Genomic DNA, 23,023 nt, shown 5'->3' on the forward strand with positions numbered 1-23,023 from the left:
CTCGATAGGCGCTGTAGGAAAATACATCTAAGAGGGGCTGCTGGATGGCATCCATGAAGCCCTTATTTTAATTGGAAAGTCAATTATAAATGAATAAAGAAGGCCTGAGTATTATAGCGTGAGGTGAAGCAAAAAGGAATATGGGGACTATCACAAATGACCTTATGCTGAAAATACTAGCTGCCTGTCTGTCATGCTGGTCCGCTGGCTTCAATACTTTCCAACCCAGAACAAGCATATTAGAAGAAAAATTTGAAACCTGAATAGGGTCAGCACCACAGTCAGGCAACTAGCCTTTTTAATAGAAACGATCAGCGACAGAATCATCCATGTTTCTCTCATGACAAATTTCATTGAAATCAAACCTCATAGGGTCACCTCACAATAATAAGAACAGTTTGCATGAGTGGAAGTGCACGATGTTATGATGTGCGGTGCTCAGACGATTAAGAAAAGGGCAGGTTGTCGCCCTCACAAATTTGCCTACACTTCGCTGAGGTTTATGAGGCCTTACCTCAAATCTGGGCTTGTAAACATTAGAACTCTTCCATTACACTGACCCCTACCTTTGTAACTGGATCTTCAGGGTCACCACATGATAGACATCCTGGAGCATGTCAGAAACTGTCACATCTGGTGCGTCTGTAACATAACTGAGAGGCAGGGGATTCCAGCGGCCAATTTTAATGATTCCTGAAAAGGACAATGCACATGTCAAACATTCTTCCTAAACAATATCATACCAATAATATTATCACACTTAAATAGAACCTTTTCTTTGTTAATTTTGGATAGAGTAAGAGAGGGTTAATAACCCCTGTCAGTTTTTTTTTTTTGCTGTCTGTGTACACTTCCTGTCTCATAGCCAAAACAGAAAGTGAGAGGAAATCCCTGTAAATTAAGGGAATCCCTTGGGGTGCCCCAGGTCACCAGAACTAGTGTCCCCATTGGAAGACTTCCCCTCTTTTACTGTTCTGCAACCCAAAATCTGTGACTTTCTTTTAATTTCACTTTTAATGCTAACGGTAAACAGTGCAAATAGAGACGGTGAATCTCCCTAACAGGGACACAGATATATATAACAACCAATCAGGGGTTCTAATTCATTGCCACTTTTGTCTGCAGTTAAGCTTTAACGTTTATGAATAGCTAAAATCTTTGCTTTTGTATTTTTGAATAGAATGTTGAAGGGTTAGAAGCTCTGTCACTTTTTAATTGCGGTCTGTGTCATTGCTGGGGAGGTTGACCCTCTCTGTCTTGGTGAGCACTGTAAAACCTCCTTTAGATGAGAGTATGAGGTGGGTTCTGCGTTATTCTCACGTATAAAGTGAACAATTAGAAGTGGCCAGTTTGTGTGCAGCCGAAAAAACACCATCCCTGGACGCAAACTCCCTGGGCCGGATTCAGATAGAATGCTCTATCTTTCTTCCGGCGTAACGTATCTTAGATACGTTACGCCGCTGTAACTTTGGGCGCAAGTTCCGTATTCAGAAAGAACTTGCGCCCTAAGTTACGGCGGTGTAACGTATGTGGGCCGGCGTAAGCCCGCCTAATTCAAATGGGGATGTTGTGGGCGTGTTTTATTTAAATTACACTTGACCCCGCGTATTTTACGTTTTTTGTGAACGGCACATGCGCCGTTCATGAAACACTTTATGTCATCACCATGCTAGGAAAACTAAGTTCATGGGACAGAGGAGGCTCTTACCCTCTTAAGGCCAGTTCACACTAGAATGCAGTGCAGGAAGGCCGCATTCCCACACGGCTTCCCCTACCGCTCTCAAATTGCACTGCTCTGCGATCTGCTGAGGGTATCAGTGCAAAGTTAACCAAACCCCAAACGCAGGTTGCAAACACAGTGCGTTTTCCCGCACAGAATCACATGTTATAAAAGTATGATGTGGTTGCCGTGCATTTAAAAAAGCAGTGCACTGAACAGAATGATGGGAAAAGGGGGAAGGCAGCCTTTGCCCCCCTTTTCCTCATGGGAAAGCGATGGATCCTTATGGGTCCAATTTCCCTGAGGGAGCAGTTTTCCCTCAGGAGAATTGGCGGGCTCTTTTGCCCTGCAGTTGACCTCTTACTGCAGGGGAATTTTGGCGGGCTCATTGCCCGACAGATGACCTCTGTAGCCTGGGGTAGAAAGCCCAGGAAAATCCGGTTTGAACTGGCCAGAACCATCCTGGTTCTGGGCTATTTAAACGGGGTTCCGATCAGCTCAGGCTCATTCGCCTCAGAAGACTTAGGAGCTGTGGTGTTCTTTCCCCCCCCCCCTTTTTTCTCATATAACTTTGTCTAGGTGTTTGTTATGTGGTAGGGTCACCTTTGTTTATCAAAGGGGGACTAGCTTTTATTTATGTTACATGAGTATGTGTTATAATAATAAATATGTTTATCAGCTGGTGCTATGGTCTTTACGTAAGCTGGGTAATTTTTTATTGGCAGCCTGGGCCGTAGTGGCTAGGTTAGCTTTAAGGCTTATTTTAAGGTTATTTATTTATGTAAATATTTAAATTATTTATTTATTTAACTATTTACCTTTGAAACCAATAATAAACACTCATCCAACAAGTTGTCTGTTGTTTCTTATTTATTTAAAGTATTAAGGGTATGTTCCATCTGCTTTCCCATTGCATTTACAGAGTTCATGTTCGATTCACATGCAGTTCTTGGTGTGAATGGGACCTAAGCCATGTCACAATTAAATACAGAAGATTCCTCTTAAAGGGGTTGTAAAGGTAAAAAAAAGAATTCCCTAAATAGCTTCCTTTACCTTAGTGCAGTCTTCCTTCACTTACCTCATCCTTCGATTTTGCTTTTTATTTCTTCTGAGAAATCCTCACTTCGTGTTCTTCTGTCTGTAACTACACAGTAATTGGAGGCTTTCTCCCTGGTGTGGAGAAAGCCTCTTGAGGGGGGAGGGGGCAAGCAGGAGGGTCAGGCTGCTCACTACTTTGCAGATAGAGAAAGGAGCTGTGTGTTAGTGGGAGTCCTGACACTCCTGCTTGCCCCCTCCCGCCTCAAGAGGCTTTCTCCACACCAGGGAGAAAGCCTTGCATTACTGTGTGTAGTTACAGACAGAAGAACAGGAAGTGAGGATTTCTCAGAAGAAATAAGGACATTTAAAACAAAAACGAAGGATGAGGTAAGTAAAGGAGGACTGCACTAAGGTATAGGAAGCTATTTAGGGAAAAAAAATTACCTTTCCAACCCCTTTAAGTGAATTATACCATCTGCAAACTTTAGTACCATTTAATGTATAATATAATATAAAATAATATGCAACAAATAAACTACTGTATATAGAGACTTTTTTGTAAAAAATCTGTGGCTGGAAAATATAACACAAAATATAATGAAAAATGCCTTCACAAAAGACATAATTTGTAATGAAGGCAAAGGAACAAATTCCAGTCAGAATGTTATTAATGTTTTGAGTCATGCTTACTTGTGGGTGAATGTGCAGTCATTTAATCCACAGTTCCGTTAGCATTTGAAAAGCATTATTTACCACACATACCACATTCATGTTTATTAAATAAACAATCCTATACATTAGACAATATTTTTGGTTAGCCATTTTGTGTTTTTATGTCAACAAAACTTTACTGAGTACTATATATTAGGAAAGGGCCAAACATATACGGTACCAATAATCTGCAATGGCAACAGAAAAATTGCTTTATGTTTATGAGATGTTGATAGTAAATCCGGTCTATATAATGACAAAAGTTATTAGTTTTTTTTGGCTTTGTAGGATCTTTCCTTGACCCCGTTGTCATCAAGAAAAAAAAAAATTTGTGTTCAAGCACATTATAGTAGTCTTCTGACTGCAGAAATGTGCAGAGAGATTTTGTTAAAAAATGTGTGTTTTTTTACACATTGTCAGTTTTTTCCTGTTAAGGCTTGTCAAGATTGGCTCAAAATGTGGATTCCTCATTCAAACCATTGATGGTCATCCAAGCAACTTCTGTAGAGCCGGAAGGAAAATTATCAGAACAGTGATGCCATCTTATAAAATGCAGTCACTGTCCGGGAGCACCATTATATTATGGCAGTCGCAGGTACGGCACCTGCTGAGTTCAACAACCGGAAGTGGAGATTCCTTCATCCATTCTGTTTAGTTTAGTTGGACGAAATCCTGGGATGTTCTCTTGTGCAGCCTTCAGGCTGAATGAGGGAAAATCTAGATTTGCATGGCTAGCAGGCTCTCTATATGTGTGAGACGTCAAGGAGCCTGAAATGGGTATAATAATAGATAGCATTTCTGCATCACAAGCAGGTCATCAGAGTACCTACAAATAGGAATGAGGTGGCCTGCAGCCCTACAACAATTCACAGGTAAAAAAGGTGTAGCATTAAATATTTGTTTATGTCACAGTTTATGTCAACTCAAAAATGTTTTTCTTGTTTTGAAGAGAATGTGTGAGGAGTAGAACTCCAGTCACTCTACTAATATGCTAGGCTACGGAAGATAGAGTTACCCTTACTTCCTGTCCTGCTGACAATGGTTTTACAATTAAGAGTAAATTTGAAAGAGATTCTATTCTTCCCCTTCTCTACTAAAGAAGAGCATTTTATTTCTCTTTGTGTTGCTGTAGAATATTTACCCTCACTTCCTGTCTGGTAAAACGTCTTCAATAGGACAGGAAGTCAGAGTAAATCTATCTATTGGAGCCTCCGATAGCTGTAAAAACCTTACAGATTTCTAGTCCTTCTCCACTCCATTTAGGCTTCATTTACGTATGGTTGAGGCCCCAACTGCCCCCCCTTAAGCTGCAGTAGGCTGCAACCGGGGGTGTTTACTCGACATATTGTGATCGGTGGGCATCAGGCCTACTGCATGCTACACATTCAAGTAAATGGGGAAGCGCCACAAATGCCCTGCAACCACGTGAAATGCGGTTGCAGTGCGTATTTAAGCAAAAATGGGGTCAAAACAGGCAGTAAGGGGACGTTGCATTGCTTCCTCACCACCTGTCAGTAGTCTCTGGAGCGTGATCCGAACGCGGAAAGGGAGATTTAGACACATGTCTAAATCCACCCTTATAAACTTCTGAGGCCTCGTACACAAGAAGCTTGCTGTTTTTTTTTTTTGCCGAGGAAACCGGTCGTGTGTACACTTTTCGACGAGGAAACCATCGAGGATCTCGTCGGGCCAAAAAGAAAGCATGTCTTCTTTTTCCTCGACGGGAATGGGAAAATTTGGCTCGCCGAGATCCTCGGCGGCTTCACAAGGAACTCGACGAGCAAAATGATGTGTTTCGCCCGTCGAGTTCCTCGGACGTGTGTACGAGGCTTCACAGAGATTACAGTGCATTCTCTGATAATGCTACATTAACACCTGCGAATGGGCCCGACAGTGTTTACATGCGAGAACTCCAGTGGGGGTTCCCAGCGATTAGTTGTGGGAGGCAGCCCCATTAAAAGCAATAGATGGCTGCCAGCTCCTGCAGCTAATTGTGGCAGCACCATGCAATTGCTAAGCATTGATCACCTGCGAGTGATTGGCCTGGGACAAAGACTGTTTTGCGTCCGAAGCCCATCACTTGCAGGTGATCGCTGCATAGCTATTAAATAAGAGCAGCAGTGGTTAGTTTCATTGGGGCTGACTCCCGCAGCTAATTGCGGGAATCCGCTGTTGGGGGCATTTACAGGTGTGAATGTAGTCTGATGCCTTTATCTGTTTTTTTCTCCAGAAGGATGGCACTGTCTATTTTAGCACACTGTGCAGGTCCTGAAGCTATCTGTGAAGTTCTTGGCTATGTTCCCAGTTGACTTAAAAGATTAGCCCCCTGCTGCAGCCCCTCCCTTTGCAACGTGCTACAAAGTTTGAATGTTAGGACACAAAAGACCAAGCCAATGCTTCCTCCTGCCTGCGGCAGACACATCTCCAACAGTCATTTTCATATAAGATAATGTTGTATACTTTATACCATTGTGTATTGTAACATATCAGGAAGTTATTCATTTATTTATGCACATTTACTGAGAGGTAAATCTATTTTTAGTATTTTAAGTATCACGCAAGGATTTGTTTCTTGTATATTTTTCAAAGTTCGATTTTTTCCTTTGCCTGGCACCTACCTTGAAGGCCTGATGCACATGGTCATATTGATTTACATAGGATCTTGCAGCACGATCCTGCATAAAGCATTGTCTGTGCTGCATCTGAATTTGAGGACATACACATGCTGATTTCTGTATGAGTTGAGATGTGTACATGATGCGCCTGTGCCGCCGCTGCTGATTACACACTAATGTTTATATATCCTCCTAAAAAAAAAAATTCATAGGGCAACGACATATGAACATAGACAGGTGTATATCAATGTCCATCAACAATGAGAATGTTGGTAGTGGTGGGAGAGCAGGCACAGAATGACAACGGCCGACCACCGACGCACATGGGCCCATGTGGGTGTTTGACACCGCACATATGTTTTGGGTGGTCATAAAGGGGTTACATAATAAAAATTAATTCATGAACCCCAAAAGCAAATATTTTTCATTTTGCAGCTTACTAATTCTTAGATGGCTGTGTTAATTTTGCTTTTTTATGATTTCTTGCTTTTATTTTCATCTTGTGATCTGGCCAGTAAATTTTCTGTTTTTCACAAGCTAAAGCTTTCCAGCAGAATGTATCAGTTTACATGGATGGGAAAAACAACTTAATGCTGACATGGTTGCTTACAATGGTCAGCTTTTATTTATTCATGCAAAACCTTTATACCAAAAGGAAAAAAAAAACTGCTGTAACTGCTTATAAATTGGGAGCTGGAGTTTCGGCTTCAATTTGTTAGTGCATCTAAGGTACCTTTCACGCTGACAGAACAGTTATCGGCTCTCCTTTAATCACATTGACAGTGTGAGGAAGGGAGAAGAGAGCTGATAACCGGCTTCTGTCAAAGGGACATGTACACTGATAATCAGGACACTGATAATCAGGACACTGATATTCAGGGCCCACCAGTGCTATCAATCTGTGTCGACCAGTGCTGCCAATCTGTGTCCACTAGTGCTGCCAATCAGTGCCCATCAGTGCTGCCAATTAGTGCCCATCAGTGCCTCCACATTAGTGTCACCTACCAGTGCCCATCAGTGCCACCTATCAGTGCTCATCAGTGCTGCCTATCAGTGCCCATCAATGCAAAAATTACTTATTTGTAAAATTTTAGAACTATGAAAACATTTTTTTTTTCAGAATTTCGAGCTTTATTTGTGTATTTAGAAAAAAATTAAAACCAAGTGGTGATTGAATCTAGCCAAAAGAAAACTCCCCACTTTATCCAATAAACTCTCAGTAAATATGATGTAGCTGTATTCACTTTGATCACCCAATCATGTGCAAGAGAAATAAAACCAAAACCAAAAGAAAAAACATGATTGGCTGGACAAAGTAAACATACCCCCACATAATTGACTAAACTCAGTAAACACTGAGGCCTCGTACACACGACCGAGTTTCTCGACAAAAACCAGCAAGAAGGTTGCTGGGGTTTTTTTTTTTTGCCGATCGAGTTCCTCGGACGTGTGTACAAGGCTTCACTTTTCTTCTCGATTACAGGGCCATATTGCATCTTTTCCATTTACTGGACGAAAAAATTGTCTACATACGACCATCCATAATACTATCAATAAAGCCTAGAAATGTAATACAGCTTGTATGAAGATGTCATAAACAATGGCTACATGACTTACTACATTTCAACAAACTATACAAGGTGTTGCATGGATAAATGCTTTCAGTTTATGGAAACCATAGAGCAAGGGGCATATTTGTGGTCTGCTGCTCAGTCTATTATTACTAGTAGGGGTTGTTACAATTACATGTGCTTATTAATTATTAAGCCTATATTACAAATTCCATAAAGACCTCACACTTAAGTGGCACCATTTAATTGGAACTTAAAGACCGGAGGATTAAAAAGGGCTCACTTTAATTAAAGGCTCAGGCGATATTTACAGGAGGGGGGGGGGGGTTTAAAGAGAAACACAAGAGAGCAGCAAAACTATAGATCTGATTCCAAGATGGGGAGTCACTATAATTTTGGTCAGAACCACACGGAGAAAAATGTATCTTTTATAGAAGGTATTATTCAGCCTAAAAGCACCACTACAGCAAGAAACAAAAAGAGTGTTCATTTATACAGGGGGAAAGCCGGGACTGTATTTAAGAGCTTTTTGTGAGGTTTTTACAGAAGGGCAATTTTCTGCTAAGTATATTTAAGATGTTTACATTCAATTTTCCTAAATAACCCATACTCATCTGCTGCATACAACATTCCAGGTCCACGTATTAATGTAATTTAGTCATAAAAAAAAAAGATCAAAGGTAAAAAAATATATATATAAAGAGTTGAGTTTATCTTTTAATCTGTTACCACAATTGCATATTGCGACGCAAAATAAATGTATTGAAAGAAGAAAGCTAAAAGTGAAGAAATGTTCTTATTTTAAAGAAAGATAATGGGGTTGTTTTACTAAAGGAGAATAAATAATTCACTTTACAAAGTGAGGTTAGTAAATGGGGGAGATGTGTTCATCATATGCAAGGGAGAGGATTGGATTGTTTACTTAATATTTAAAGAATGTCTTAAATATTTTTTTCTTTTTTTGGATACCGCGGTGAAGGGTTTAAACCTCTTTCAATTTTTCTTGCCATACTTGTATAATTAGAGAGATTTCCCTACACTTCCTGTCCTGTAGACTCAACAAAAAGTGAGAGGATATCATTCCAATGTGAAGGAAATCCCCTCTTAGGTAGTTATTAGGGAACTAGTGCCCCCCCCCCCCTCATTCCTATTCTGTTGGCAAGTCAAATGTTTAGATTTGCCCTCGCTTTCATTCCCATGGACACTGGTGATTAGGACAAATTAGAGAGAGCAAATCAGGCACACAAATGGCAATACAAAAAACCTCATAGTGGTTATAACCCCTTATCACTCTATCCAAATCTAAAAACAGAAGGTGGTAGACTTAGGCCGGTCATACACGGTTTGAATCTCGGCTGGTTCAGCAGGAACCGGCTGAGAATCGAACTGTTAATGGCCAGGCTGTATGTACCAAGTTGTTTGATCGATCAACTTTGGTACAGCCAGCCAGCCGTATTCTCTTACGATTATCACCAGCGGCTGCTATAGCCTCTAGCAATAATCACTAGTGTCATCACATCCAATGTAGGGCTAAGGACTATGCATTGGTCTTAATGACTGTAGAATCTTAAATCACTGGAGAGTGGGAAAGAAGAAGCTGTGGGACTAGTCCAGGAGGATTGGGTAAGTAAATCTTTTTTTTTGTTCCTCTAGACTAGGGGCAGGCAACCTCAGCCCTCCAGTTGTTTTGAAACTACAAGTCCCATGAGACATTGCAAGACCCTAACAATCGCAGGCATGACTTCTAGAGGCTGAGGCATGATGGGAATTGTAGTTTCACCACAGCTGGAGTGCAGAGGTTACCTACCTCTGCTCTGGACCAAGGGTCTTTAAACTGCGGCCCGAGGGCTGGTTTCCGGCCCTATGCTAGCCCTTATGTGGCCCTTGGGGTACTATTGATATGAGGCACTATTCCTCTGACACCTACTATGGGGCACTATTTGTTTCACTGATAGCAATGATGGTGTACTATTTCTCCCACTAATGCCAATGATGGATCACTACTCCTCTTCCAGCTGACCACCAACCCTGCGGCCATGATTATTCTCACTGATGCTCGGCGCGGGACATTTTCTACCCCAATTGGCCACAATCTTATCCCCCTAAAGTCTGAAGGACAGAAACATGTCCCTGTGTTTGAAAATTTTGCAAACCCCTGCTCTAGACCGAAAAACAACAATTGAACCGTGCAGTACAGGCACAGCCACTCATTTTTTAAGTACCCAGAGTCAGGCTTTAAGTAAATCAACCTACGCACAATAACTGCAGGAAGGCAGACTGAAAACGTTAGGATTTTAATTTCACAACGGTCACGTAGATAAAAAAATAAAAATTTGTCAGGATCATAGAGAAAATGTAAATTCTTCATCCTTATTGTCAGCCTAATGCAGTGTTTCTCAATTCCAGTCCTCAGGCCCCCCCAACAGGTCAGGTTTTCAGGATTTCCCTTAGATGAAAAGGCTGTGGTGATTACTAAGGCAGTGAAACTGATCAAATCACTTGTGCAAAATAATGGAAATCCTGAAAACCTGACCTGTTGGGGGGGCCTGAGGACTGGAATTGAGAAACACTGGCCTAATGGAACTGAGTGGCTATTAAGAAATAAATGCCATAGGGGGTTTCTCTGGTCTAGGAGCTCGAATCGTTCAGCAAACATGCACTTTCAGATTACCCAAGCATGCCTGTTTACGCCACTGAAGGACAGTGATAGCTAAAAGACAATAGGAGGAAAACGTGTGTCCTAACTGATCTCAAGGAACAATAGGTGCCCCAAGGGGATATCCTATCTGGTAACTGATTCATACTTTCTTTGATTGTCTATGAGCGCATGTCTATTGAAAGATCTTTGACAAGAAAGATCTTATGGTGGTCATACCATGCCTGAGTCTACACCTAATCTGTTCGAAATGCATTCTTACCTAATTGTTCTCAATAGACAATTTTTTGTTAAACTAGTGCTGACCCTCCCTATCACAGCCTGAGTGGTACTATACCGGGGACTACAGAAAATGTATATCATTGCAAATTCAGGTACTTAACACTAGTTGCATTTAAAAATACATGTATTTTTTTTATTTATTTTTTATGAATATATAACTACATTCATTGGTGCTTGTTTTTTATACCAGTTTCAAGGTTAAACCCAATTAAAACAGAATTTTAGCTAAAAGAAGAATTCATCAAACACTGGTTTATGTTTGCAGAACTTCCGCAGCTACAAAACTCTGCCAAATGATCTATCCCTGTAACTCCTGATATGGATTCTTACCTCATCTGCTGCAGTATATGGAGTCTCTATTTTCCATGTGCTATAGTGTTCCTAATTTAGAAGAGATTTTGGTAATCCAGTAAGGAAAATGAGATCCTTAGTAAGAGCAACAGCAGGTGAATAATCCTTTGAGCTCCAGCACAGAGGTTTTGCCATAAGAGATATAAAAATATGAACAGGTAATAAATGAATTATCTGTTTAGATGGGTCAACCCTTTACAATGGGGTGACATAAACAGTAATGAATCAAAGCACTTCAAGGTTAGAAAACAAATTTTTCTTTAACGTTTATTGTAGTCTGACAAAGAACACTTTTCTCTCCAAATGTTGCTTGCTGATACGTGTTTCTTGATAATAACTGTAAGAAAACAATGTGCATTACAACCTTGGAGGGCTCTATTCATTCCTGTTCCTGTAAAGAGACTGGGTTTTTACTAGGAACATGAAATCCTGTGGCGCACCAACCTACCGACCTACCTTTCCGAGCACCCATGCTTTCAGTTAGGACATTGTTTTCTAACAGGAAAACATAATCAGATGATGCATGTATGTGTCAAAAGAATGGCATACTGTACATTGTGTTGATCTGTTCAAGGATATCACCCCTACGAGCCATCACAGATCAAACAGAAAATGGCACCAGTGGCAACAGAAGCTTTTCTTCTAACTATGCCATGTCAAATAGTTCTTTTAGCTGGAAATTCACCCTAGTTTTTATGAGCAGAAAACACAGAAACTATTGTATCATCTGGATAAAATTGCTAAAGTTGAAGGAAATTTAACAAAAATGACACATAAAAGCAGACACTTTCTATGTAAAACCAGAATAATTAATCCATAGGGGTTGATTTACTTAAAAGGGTTGTAAACATTCCTGATTTTTCACCTTAATGCATCCTATGCATTATGGTGAAAAAACATCCAATACCTGAGCCCTCGAAAAGTCCAGCGTCGAGAAAACGCGCTGGCTTCTCGGCTCTTCATTGGATAGATTGATAGAAGCTGAGCCATTGGCTCCCACTGCTGTCAATCAAATCCAATGACGCGGGCGCCAGGGGGGCGCGGCTGAGTCCGGCATTCGTATTTATGAATGCAAATGCTGGACTCGGGAGCGTGTCCGCAAGGGAACCCCCTTGGGAAAGCACTCCCCAGAGGGGGTTATCTGATGCAGTGAGGAGCTGAGACAGCCGCCGAGGGACCCTAGGAGACGAGGATCGGGGCCACTCTGTGCAAAACGAGCTGCACAGTGGAGGTAAATTTGACACGTTTGACAATTTGACATGTTTGTTATTTAAAAAAAAAAAATTTTTGAACCTTTACAATCACTTTAAACTGGCGAGTGCAAAATATGGTACAGCAGTGCATGGTAGCTAATCAGCTTCTAACTTCAGTGTGTGTGTGTGTGTGTGTGTGTGTGTGTGATTCTCCTTTGCTTTCTGTCCCTTTATACCATATCAAAATGGGGGGGACAGTTAGTAACAGAACAGGAAAGCACAAAAGTCAAATAAAAACATTAACAAAAGTTTTAATCCACCGGTGCCCACCCTGCAGGATTCTCTAGCTGCATATAGTGATGTTAGAAGTTGCAGCTGAGGCCCCCTATACCTCATAAGTTGACAACCATTGTTGTAAGCCCTCCCCACTCCAATAAAAATGTATTGTTGTCACTTCCGGTCCTGTAAGCAAGTAAGGAGAAATCCCAATAGGGACACTAATGGAAATAAAACCCTGGTAGAGGTTTTAATTCTTCCTTTCTCCATCCAACACAAAATAAAAAGTTTTGGCTGGAGTTGAGTTTTAAAGCCTTGTTCACACCCATACAATGTAAAACTGTGATTACTTTGCATGGTCATTTACTTTCAGTGCTGCCTGTTCATGTACCTGTGCTGTATTGCAGTACCCTTTTATGCCTCGTACACATGATCGGAATTTCCGATGGAAAAAGTCAGATAGACTTTTTCCATCGGAAATTCCGACCGTGTGTATGCCCCATCGGAATAATTCCATCGGAAATTCTGATGAATTCCATCGGAGTTTACATAGAGTACATGTTCTCTTTTCCTCCGATGAAATTCTGTCGGAATTTCGATGTGAATTTGTTCGGACAAAGGTCAGATCGTGGGTACGGGGCATAAGACTCCGTTCACATCTAGGCTTATGGGGGTGGCAATCGTGGGAGGATCGTGTAAATAGAATCATTAGAGTCTCCCAAAAGAAGCTCATGTACTTATTTTGGACGACAGGGAAAACAGGGGTGCTATTGAAATTGATGCACAATGAACCGGGAACGCACGGAATCATGTCCACTGATATCCGGTGACATGTCCGCTGGCGGATCGGATGAAAATGGACAAGCAGATCAGTTTCCATCCAAACCCCCATAGAGGAGAGCAGGGCAATGACAGGTCCATCCCTGCACAGTGAGTGGAGACAGACCTGTTATACGCCGGCTCAGCGGGGATCAATGTGTGAAAGAGCCCTAAAAACACAGGATAATGACATGAAAGACACGCATAGCTGTGATGGGGCCTTAAAGCTGAACTCTGAGCAAACAGCTTAATCTACAGTTAAAAATATATATACGTGAGTTGGTTTACCTGTGAACAGTATTTTATTTTTATCCTTTTAATTATACGATTTACACAGCCCCAGACGCCCCCAGCCTGTCACTGGTCATTGCTCTTTACTCCAACAAGCATGCATGGTTATTGAATTGAATAGTAACTATACTATCTGCCCTCATGTTGTAAAGCACTTGCCAAACTGTTGACGCTATATAAATCCTGTATGATAATAATAATAATAATGTACTTCAGTACAAATAATTAGCTCCTTGTGCTGGTTTTTTCCTTCCCCAATCTGAGCTTGGTTGTACAGTGGACTGCAAAGATGCAAGGACAAATTCAGATACTTACAGTGCTTGCATTAAAAAGAAAATGTATCTCATTAAGCACCATGTTTTTCACCGTTACTATTTACTGCGTGGCCAGTTCTATTCTTCTATTGGCTGATATCTTAATTCACTTATTTCCGGAAATATTTGTAGAACCTTTACTGATTAAATATCTAGGCTTCTATTGAAAATTCGAATTACCTGGCTACTAAGCTTATCTAAAGGCTTTGACCGAAAAAATGCAAATAAGAATTTCTGACTTTATTTTGACTTTGCTCAAAGCCTGCTTATTCTTGGCTATTGACGATGGTGGCTGCCAGGTAACTAGCATTTCCAGGAGTTTAGAAAAGGCAGCATCTAGTTCTCTTTTAGTACAGGTTTGCCTTAAACAATATTCTATGTTCTATTATATATGCTAGCCAACTGAATCTACTAGGTGGAACATACAAATCTAATAATGCTGAACTGCTGATAATGCAGGATTACATGCCTAGCTTTTACTTTAAACTTCAGACATCAAAGATGGCACCTGGCAAATGCGGGAACAGGACTAGTGTGGCATTCACATTGTGAATGAATAAATCATTTTCTTCAGCAAGAAGAGTCAGCATTCGTACGCTACAGACAAGAGGCAAAACCTACAGTTGTGCCATTAGTAGGAATTCTATAGACAGCAATGCAAAATAATTAGGTCAATATATACATATATATATATATATATATATATATATATATATATATAGGGCCAGATTCAGAAAACACTTACGCTGGCGTATCTACAGATACGCAGCGTAGGTGTAGAGATGCTTAGTACGTCTTAGTACGCCGTCGTATCTTGGGTGCATATTTACGCTGGTCGCAAGGGACGCTTCCATCGATTTACGTGTCGAATATGCAAACGACCTAGATATGCCGATTCACAAACCTACTTGCGCCCGTCGTATTAAGCTACGTCGTTTATGTAAGGCTTACGTCCGGCGTAAGTTTACCCCTCATAAAGCAGGGGTAAGTCATGTTAAGGTATGGACCTCGGAACAGCCGTCGATTTTTACGTGGTTTATGTAAGTCGTACGTGAATGGGGCTGGGCGTAGGTTACGTTCACGTCACAGGCATTGAGCCGCGTATGTTAGGGAGTAAATTCAACGTGATACTGAGCATGCGCGCGCATGCGCGCGCATGCGCCGTTCGTTCGGCATTTTATTTACATGGGGTCACGATTCATTTAAATACATCACGCCCACCTTCCACCTACTTTGAATTAGGCGGGCTTACTCCGGCCTATTTACGTTACGCCGGCTCAACGTTGTCGGCGAGTTCTTTGTGAATAGTGATCTTCCTTCTCTATGTTACGTCGGCGTAGCGCATATCAGATGCGCTACGCCGCACTAAAGATACGCCGATGTATCTGAATCTGGCCCATATTATATATATATATACAGAAAGGGGAAGCTTGCCTTTTAAAAGGGGCTCATTTATGTCCACCTAATCTCCAATAACATTGAACTTTACACCTATAACAATCATAGGCCATTTGCCACATCTTCATCAATACCAGTACTTTAACTTTCATAATACTGCATTTAGTTAGCACAGACAAGAAGTGCCTTGTACAATGCACAATAAATGTTTGTATGCCAGGCACTGCAAGGATGCAAGCGCCATAAATGAACATATATCTGGCACTGGCATTCAGCGCCCTTTTATATTATGGACAGTGGCATTTCCTTGGTCTCCATCTGCTTGGATATGAAAAGTATGAAACACTTTCAATAATTACAGCTATTATAATAAAATGCCACCAAGTTAAAAGTTAAACGCTCTACATCTAGCTATATTTTCACTCCCAGGGTTCTCTGCCAGCCACATCTATGCTATGAAATTGTAAGTTGCCTTTGGCACTGCTTGGCATGAATGAGCCATTCTGTAGTATATAGGTAGACCCTGTTTTTAAATAGTTATAAAATGGGGCATTATGGGCAGATGTGACATCATAATAAGGCGATGAACTTGGAAAGCTGCTACATATTTTCCAACTAAAGTTCTGTCTTTTATAAATAATTAGCAATTTATGGTGTGTTCATAGTCACGCAGAAGGCCATTAGCTATTTCCCTGTTAAATAAAAGGCATACAGTACCCAGGATTTTGTGCCATGCTATAAAGACAGCAATGCAAAATACAGGAGACTGTGCCAGCCTTTCCATGTGGTATTATATAAATGTATTCATATTTCTTTCTCTGCAGAGCAAAAAATCAGCTTGCAATGCATTCGCAGCTAATAATGGCGAGCAGGCAATTTGCTGTTAAGCCCACATGGTCTGCGTTGATCCTCTTGCTAGATGTGTGAAAACCTTTCATGTTAGGATTGCAGGTGTGACTCTGGATTTCAACATTTTAAATATGCCTACCTAATTCTGGGGAGTATTCACCGGACAGGCAAAATAGGCATTTGTCTAAGGCCGCGTACACACCAGCTGATCTGTCCGCTAAAAAAGGTCCGCCGGACCGTTTTCAGCGGACATGTCCGCTGCGTCCGCTGCCGGATTTCTGTCTGATGGTTGTACACACCATCAGACAGAAATCCACGCGTGAACAATACGCGGGGCGTGGCCGCGCCGTCGCCGCGACGTGGGCGGCCTTGAAGTTCAAAGCCTCCACGCATGCGTCGAATCAGTACGACGCATGCAAGGGATGGCGGTCAGTCGGACGTGTCCGGTGAGTCTGTACAGACGACCGAACACGTCCAACGGACAGGTTTACAGCGGACAGATTTCTTAGCATGCTAAGAAATTTTTGTCCGCTGGAAACTGTCCGATCCGCCGGACAATTGTCCGGTCGGGCCTACACACGATCGGATCTGTCCGCTGGAACTGTCCGTCGGACAAATATCAGCGGACAGATCCGGTCGTGTGTACGGGGCCTAAGGCACTACTGTTTGGAGGGCAAAAAATACAATGATCTAGGTTTATTTCATTCTTTTTTTTATTTTGGTTAAACCTCTGTCTTGGTCCTTATAACAGATATGTGCATAACATATGTAACAAATAAAGTACTGGTTAAACAGCAATGTATTTTTTTCCAAAAAATGAAAAATTGCAATACAAAAGGAGCTTGTCAACAAAAATATTGGACCTGCTATAGATAACTTGCCTTACTTCATGGTAGGCCATTGATCTGGAAGAAAAATGTGTATACCTGGTGCTGGAACACTTGACATGCACATGCTTGTTCCAGGTCTGTGGCTCACTTTCACTTAGGCAGTCAGGCTGGATTCACACCTATGCATTTTTAGTGCTTTTTGCATTTTTCAGATTTCCACTACAATCCTTTTAACATGGTTTTCTATGGAACACATTCTGTAGTGCAAATCTGCAAAAAGCACTAAAAAGGCATAGGTGTGAATCCAGCCTTACTGCCTAAGGAGCAAGATGACAGCCCTAGCACATGCACTTTCAAAACAAGTCAGTTTTCATATTTGTAGGTTCCGTTCATAGAATCTTTTTTACTATTGTATACATAGTTACATAGTTACATAGTTAGTCAGGTTGATAAAAGACACAAGTCCATCCAGCTCAACCATAATGGACCATAATACAATTCTGGGATAAAAGCAAAGTCGTTTTTTTTTGCCATCTGTGTCCCTCTGGAAAGATTTCTCCTTACTCCCTATCTTACAGACACAACAGGATGTGAGAGGTAGTCTCCTCAAAGTGACCGGTGTCATTGTAAAAAAATCCACATTGGAAGATTTCCCTTGTATCCCTTGCAGTGCGTGGACAAGGTGATCTAGAGCCCAAGGCGAACATGCCAAACTGCATCCCCACCAACCCCCAAAGATGTATTATGTGTCAGAAAAAAATTCCCCACAAAAACACTGAGCACTGATCTGCATGCTTACCCCCTAAACATAACTTCCTCCCCCTCCCAGTACAAATCCACCCCCCTGCTGAAAACCACATCTCAGTAAAATATTTGCCCGTGCCCATCCCCTTTAAAAAAAAATCACCCCTCCTAACACAAATCCTCTACCCCTAAAATGTCCCCTCCTAGTACATGTCTTCTCCCCCCACTTCAAATCTTCCCCTCTCAGCACAAATTGCCCCCAAATCCTCCCACTTAGCACAAATATACTTCTCCCAACACAAATTTGCCTAAATCACCACTCTTAGGCCCCGTACACACGACCAGTTTCCTCGGCAGAATTCAGCTTCCGACCGAGTTTCTGGCTGAATTCTGCCGAGGAAACTGGTCGTGTGTACACTTTCGGCCGAGGAAGCCGACGAGGAGCTCGGCGAGGAAATAGAGAACATGTTCTCTATTTCCTCGTTGTTCTATGGGAGCTCTCGTCCCGCCGAGCTCCTCGGCGGCTTCAGTGCTGAACTGGCCGAGGAACTCGATGTGTTTGGCACGTCGAGTTCCTCGGCCGTGTGTACGAGGCCTTAGCCCCCCCCCCAAAGTTCACCTCCCAGTACAAAACGTATCCCCTGCAACCCCCAAATTTCTGCCTTCCAAAACAAACCCCCCCAATCTCCTTTTAGCACGCCCCCTCAACTCACATGATACCACAGTGCCCAAGGCAGCCGCCCCTCCTGCCCACCCCCTGCCCTGATCCCTTGCTCTGGTATAGTCCCAGTAATGGTGGTCACCAAGACAAATAGAGAAAGTAAATCTCCCCAATGGGCACTTAAGAACCTGGGAAGGGTTTTAACCTTTCTCCCAACCTACTCCAAAACTGGATACATTTTTATTTTATTTTTTATACACTTCAAAGTCAGCTAATAATAATCTAAAACAAAAAGTTACTCTTAAAGTAACAAGTGCTTGAGGATAGGAAAGTCATCCCCAGTGCAATGTAAAAGTTTCTCTGACAACTATCCATTAAATGTCTACCATAAGATAATAACAGACAAAAATATGACTCCTAATACAGACTCAAGCAACAGCATAAGTTTTATGTTCTCTCCCTATTATCCCGAAGCGATGGATAAATCTATCCTAACTCCCCTCATGTGATGTATAATGTACAGTGTCAGAGACCACAAAGCAGTGAAGCAAATTAAAAGATGCCTGTTAAATTAGTCTTTGCAAGCAAAGAAGCCGTTTTGATGATAATGTCCTCATGCTCCGATATGAAAGTGCAATACGTGGATAAAATCTATTTATAAAATGGCTTGAGTAAATGGGTTTGGGATAAATAGGGGGATATAATTGACTAATAAACATTCAGGGGACTATCGAACTACAAAACAGTTCCAAAACTGACATTTAAGTGCATGTAGTGTTCTAGAAGACTTGTGACATAGAGGTATCATTCGAGGGGAAGAGGCTACGGCATCAACAGAAATAATTCAAAAGCGAATATTTTCTGTATTGGTCTAACAGCTTTTTATACCATATATATATATTTTCACAGTAGAGGCTGAATTCAGGAAGCTTTACACAAGGTTAACACTTTTTATTTTCAGCCATGTGACTGTAATTTTGCAAATCTCATTGTACTCAACTTTTTTTTTAAATAAAGTTTTAAATTGAGATGTTTTAGCTTTGTGAATTGAGCCATAGGTCCAATGCATATAGATTATTATTTAATTCTTCTTTTTTAAGAGTAGAAAATGACAAAGCAATTGACACTGCAATGGGGGGAACTGGGCTACAATACCTCCCCCCCCCAAAAAAAAAAGGATCCTTGACTTGTTGTGTTTGCTTTGTGAATTGAGCCTAAGTTGCTATAGCCCATTGAAACAAATTAGAAAACCTTATTTCTTTTTTTAAGATAATCTGATAAAATTGGCTCTTGTGCATAGATCATGTACCAAAACCTTCATATGAATTACCCCTTGCATACACAGTTACAGTATTTGATGTTAATTGGGCAGCACGCTGGCTAAGTGGTTAGCACTTCCTCCTGGCAGCACTAGGGTCATAGCTTTGAATCCTAACACTAACTATTTGGAGTATGCATGTTTTCCCTGTTCCTGCATGGGTTTCCTCTGGGTATTCTAATTTCCCTTTATACTCCAAAGACATGCTGGTAGGTAAATTGGCTCTAGTACGTGTAGAAATGAATGTGAGGTAGGGAACTTAGATTGTAAGCTCCTTGAGGGCAGGGACTGATGCAAATTTACAACATATATGTAAAAGTGCTGTGTAAATTGTCAGCGTTATATACAGTAACTACCTGCAATAAATAAATAAAATAATTAATAGCATTCCCAGTGATGATGCAATCAATGTTGGGCCTGCATATCGTTCCTTCCATCCTACATTAGTATGTCTTACCTCCATTATTTCTCTTACAGTAATATTGTTGCTTTTCAAGACTTTTTACGTCAAAAATACCACATTTATTACTGTTTTATGGGTTCTGCCTTTGGGTAAGTGCATTTAAGCAAGAATCTGCTTGCAGGAACCATCCATATAGTTAACAACTAGATACAAGTTTAGGATTACTTTGCTGTCGGGTAGTCATAGATAAATATAAATGTGACACACAGCAATATAAACTGAGAACTATCATTGTTATAACATTTTTGTTATTAATATTAGTTTTAGTTTATGAATCATAAGTCCATAGATAGGATTATAATAGAATTAAAAGTTACAAGCTTTATATACTATAGTTGCTGACTTTTAAAAATAAAAACCAGGTACTTATCAGACCATGGAATCCAGCACTGTTTTCCCACAGTCAATTGTGGGTTCCTGGCACTACCATCTTTGATTTGGGAGTCAGTTGTAAGTTCTCAAGTTTTTTTGTTTGTTAAGCTGTCAGCAAGGAAACCCATTGACGGCTGATGATGCATTGGTTGCAAAGGATGTAGCGGTCGGCTTCCTGGCCCTGCTCTTTAACAACCAGCTTACACTGCTCCCTGATTGGGCAAAGCGTTGCCCAATCAGGGTGCATAATGCACTGTGCAGTGTTTAGTGCATTGCAGGGTGTTCGTTTGGGAGAACACACTGCAAATTTGGGTGTTCAGCGAAAGGTCAAACAGGTAAGTGTTTAGCCAGAAACCATGCTCGACTGAATTGTTCACCCATCCCTATTTATGTCTTAGTTCAGGGATGAGACCCTCCAATGGTACTGTTAGGCCTCGTGCAGACGAGGGGTTATCCGCTGGAAACGGTCCGCCGGACCGTTTCCAGCGGACATTCCTCCTCCGGATTTTGATCCGATGGCTTGTACACACCATCAGATCAAAATCCGCGTGGAAAACATCCGCGGTCACGTGTCGTGCCATCGCCGCGACGATGACGCGGGGACGTGCGCGACGCTGGAAGGTAAATACTTCCACGCATGCGTCGAATCATTACGACGCATGCAAGGGATGGGAGCGGACAGACTGATCCGGTGAGTCTGTACAGATGACCGGATCAGTCCGCTGGACTGGATTCCAGCGGATAGATTTTGTAGCATGCTACAAAATTTTTATCCGCTGGGAATCCGTTGGCTGGATTTTTATCCGCCGAAAATTGTCCGCTCGGGCCTACACACGACCGGATCTATCCGCTGGAACTGATCCGCAGATAAATCCCAGCGGATAGATCCGGTCGTGTGTACGGGGCCTTATTCATACAGTACCATACCCACACACTTACTGTACTCATAAGACTGGTGTTGCAGCCTTTGGGGACATATGACCTGTCCAATGGTGCTGTGGGCAGGGCGGAGGGTGGAACAAGAGATGTCATTCTTGCCTAGGTGTGAACCGGGGAGTGTACCCGCTCCCAATAAAAATAAAAATAATGTTTTAGGGGCAGGGGTGGCAGGAAGATAAGCTAATAGTGCTCTCCGTACATGCATTAGCTGACAATAATTAAAGAGCGTGGGGTATGAAGAAAAAAGCCTTAAGCCTCGTACACACAATAGGTTAACCAGAGGACAACGGTCTGAAGGACCGTTGTCATAGGTTAACCAATGAAGCTGACTGATGGTCCGTTACACCACACACCATAGGTTAAATAACCTATGGGGCCCACACACGATCGGCTTTGACCAATGAAAATGGTCCTTCAGACCGTTGTCCTCTGGTTACCCTATCATGTGTACGAGGCTTTATACTCAGTTCTCCCCATCACTCTAAACAGAGAGCGGTGACTGTTAGTCATCGGCTCTCTGCTCTGCCCCTCCAGCGCTCATTGGAGTGCTGGGCTGTGGAGGAAGCAGCTGGCTCAGTAGGGCAGTTGAGAGGCTGAGCCTTTTCCCCCAGCCTGGACCTGCTGGGTGATGTCAGACCAAAGCAGGCTTTAGCCCACTGTCTGCTCAAAATGGGTCACAGGAGTGGAGAACGCATCAGATCGCACAGACCCTAACACCTCATAATGTTGGAAGAGCCAAAGTAGATTGTACATTTAGATTACATTGTGTATGGTGAGCTTAAAAAAATTGCATTATCTGAACTATTTAAAATCCAAATGTGAAAGGTTCTTCATTGATGCTAAAGAACCATAAAAACTCACCCAGAGTATCCAAAATTCTTGATACAGCCTGCAACAACAGCTAATTAAACCCAACTCCAGTCAAAAAATAATAATTATTTTGTTCTGGATAGGGAGGGGAAGGGTTAGAACCTGTGTCTGCTTTGAATTGATTTTTTTTAGGTATCAGACAGAACAGGTATTGAGAGAAAATAACCCCAAAAAACTGTGTGCACAGGAAGGAGATTTCCTATAACTTCCTGTCTAGATGATAGGAGTCAGACAGCAAGAAGACGAATCACCTCTATGGGAGCAAAGACATAATTTCAAATCCCACAGAAATTAGTGCTGACACTGGTGTAAACCTGGCACAAGTTCTAACCCTTCCCATACTATCCCACACTAAAACAAAAAAAATATGTATTCTTTAGGAGCCTTGCAGAGAGAACAAACCGGTGCCGAAGCATCACTATATTTTGAACTGTGCCTTTTGTGGAAGAGCTTTCATTACATTCACAAATATGTGTAACATTTCCAATAACTTCACAGAGCCTCAGAGCCTGAGACATTTGATGCTCTACTTACATTTACGATGTGTATATTGTAAAATGTAGCTAATAACTGCTAAATAATGATAGGCTTAAAGTGAACCTTTAATAACAGCAAGCATTATAAACTAAAATGACAAGATACTTAAAAAGTAGAGTACAAAAACAATGCAAAATAATGAGAATAATAATCAGATCACTAAAATCCATTTACTATTCTCTACCAAGAACTTGCCTTGCTATGA

General features: G+C 41.5%; 1 protein-coding gene across 3 annotated transcripts in view; it reads right to left on the reverse strand.

The window, feature by feature from the left end:
- The window catches only part of SATB2 (SATB homeobox 2), a 250,298-nt gene that overhangs the window by 149,009 nt on the left and 78,266 nt on the right, over nt 1-23,023 (reverse strand). For all 3 annotated transcript variants that reach the window (XM_040357386.1, XM_040357387.1, XM_040357388.1), the window contains one exon: nt 567-693. In XM_040357386.1, coding sequence (XP_040213320.1) covers nt 567-693 — 127 coding nt within the window. The remainder of the gene's footprint in view (nt 1-566; nt 694-23,023) is intronic.

This window comes from Rana temporaria, chromosome 6 (assembly GCF_905171775.1).
Source record: "Rana temporaria chromosome 6, aRanTem1.1, whole genome shotgun sequence".
In the NCBI taxonomy this organism is placed as follows: domain Eukaryota; kingdom Metazoa; phylum Chordata; class Amphibia; order Anura; family Ranidae; genus Rana; species Rana temporaria.